This window comes from Canariomyces notabilis, assembly GCF_033297395.1.
Source record: "Canariomyces notabilis strain CBS 508.74 unplaced genomic scaffold N656scaffold_12, whole genome shotgun sequence".
NCBI lineage: Eukaryota > Fungi > Ascomycota > Sordariomycetes > Sordariales > Chaetomiaceae > Canariomyces > Canariomyces notabilis.
The window spans coordinates 670242-670738 of record NW_027041834.1 but is presented as its reverse complement, the minus strand read 5'-3'; the positions used below and the strand labels follow the sequence as shown (position 1 = coordinate 670738).

Sequence of the window (497 nt, the reverse complement as noted above, 5' to 3'; positions counted from 1 at the left end):
TTGAATTGAATTGAATTGAATTGAATTGAATTGAATTGTTGAAGATAGAGAAGTACCGCATATACTCACTCGATAGGAGGAAACGCTAGCCTGTTATGGTTGGTTAGATCGGAAACCTGCGCGTCGCTTACGTTGTAAGCCAGGGCCCCCGGTCCCCCCTCCTTTTCCTCCTACACACGCCTTTTCCCCTCAATTTGACTGCGTTCTTGAAGCTATATTCGCCTGTCAATTCCGTTAAGATAGTCTAGATCGATTTGGGTGAGAATAATGTCGTCTGTAGGCAAATTTGGCTGTGGCTAAACATTCCTATGGCACGTACTGACTACTTAACTGTGGCTTGCGCTAACTTGATTTAACTGCCCTATAGTTGTTACCGATAACTTCGATGATTCCGCCTACTTTTCTCTCCACTAGGAATACCGTATTGTTATGCGGGAGCCATCCTCGCCTAGGGTACCAACTGGCCTCTCGCTCGATCTCAACGGCATTCATTTTAG

General features: G+C 45.5%; 1 protein-coding gene across 1 annotated transcript in view; it reads left to right on the top strand.

Annotated features, from left to right (window-relative positions):
• N656DRAFT_837280 (FAD/NAD(P)-binding domain-containing protein) overlaps nt 1–414 on the top strand; it is a gene marked incomplete at both ends in the record, with an annotated part of 2579 nt that extends 2165 nt beyond the window's left edge. The window contains one exon of the mRNA XM_064818825.1: nt 368–414. Coding sequence (XP_064669838.1) covers nt 368–414 — 47 coding nt within the window. The remainder of the gene's footprint in view (nt 1–367) is intronic.
• Between the last annotated feature and the right edge of the window lie 83 nt (nt 415–497).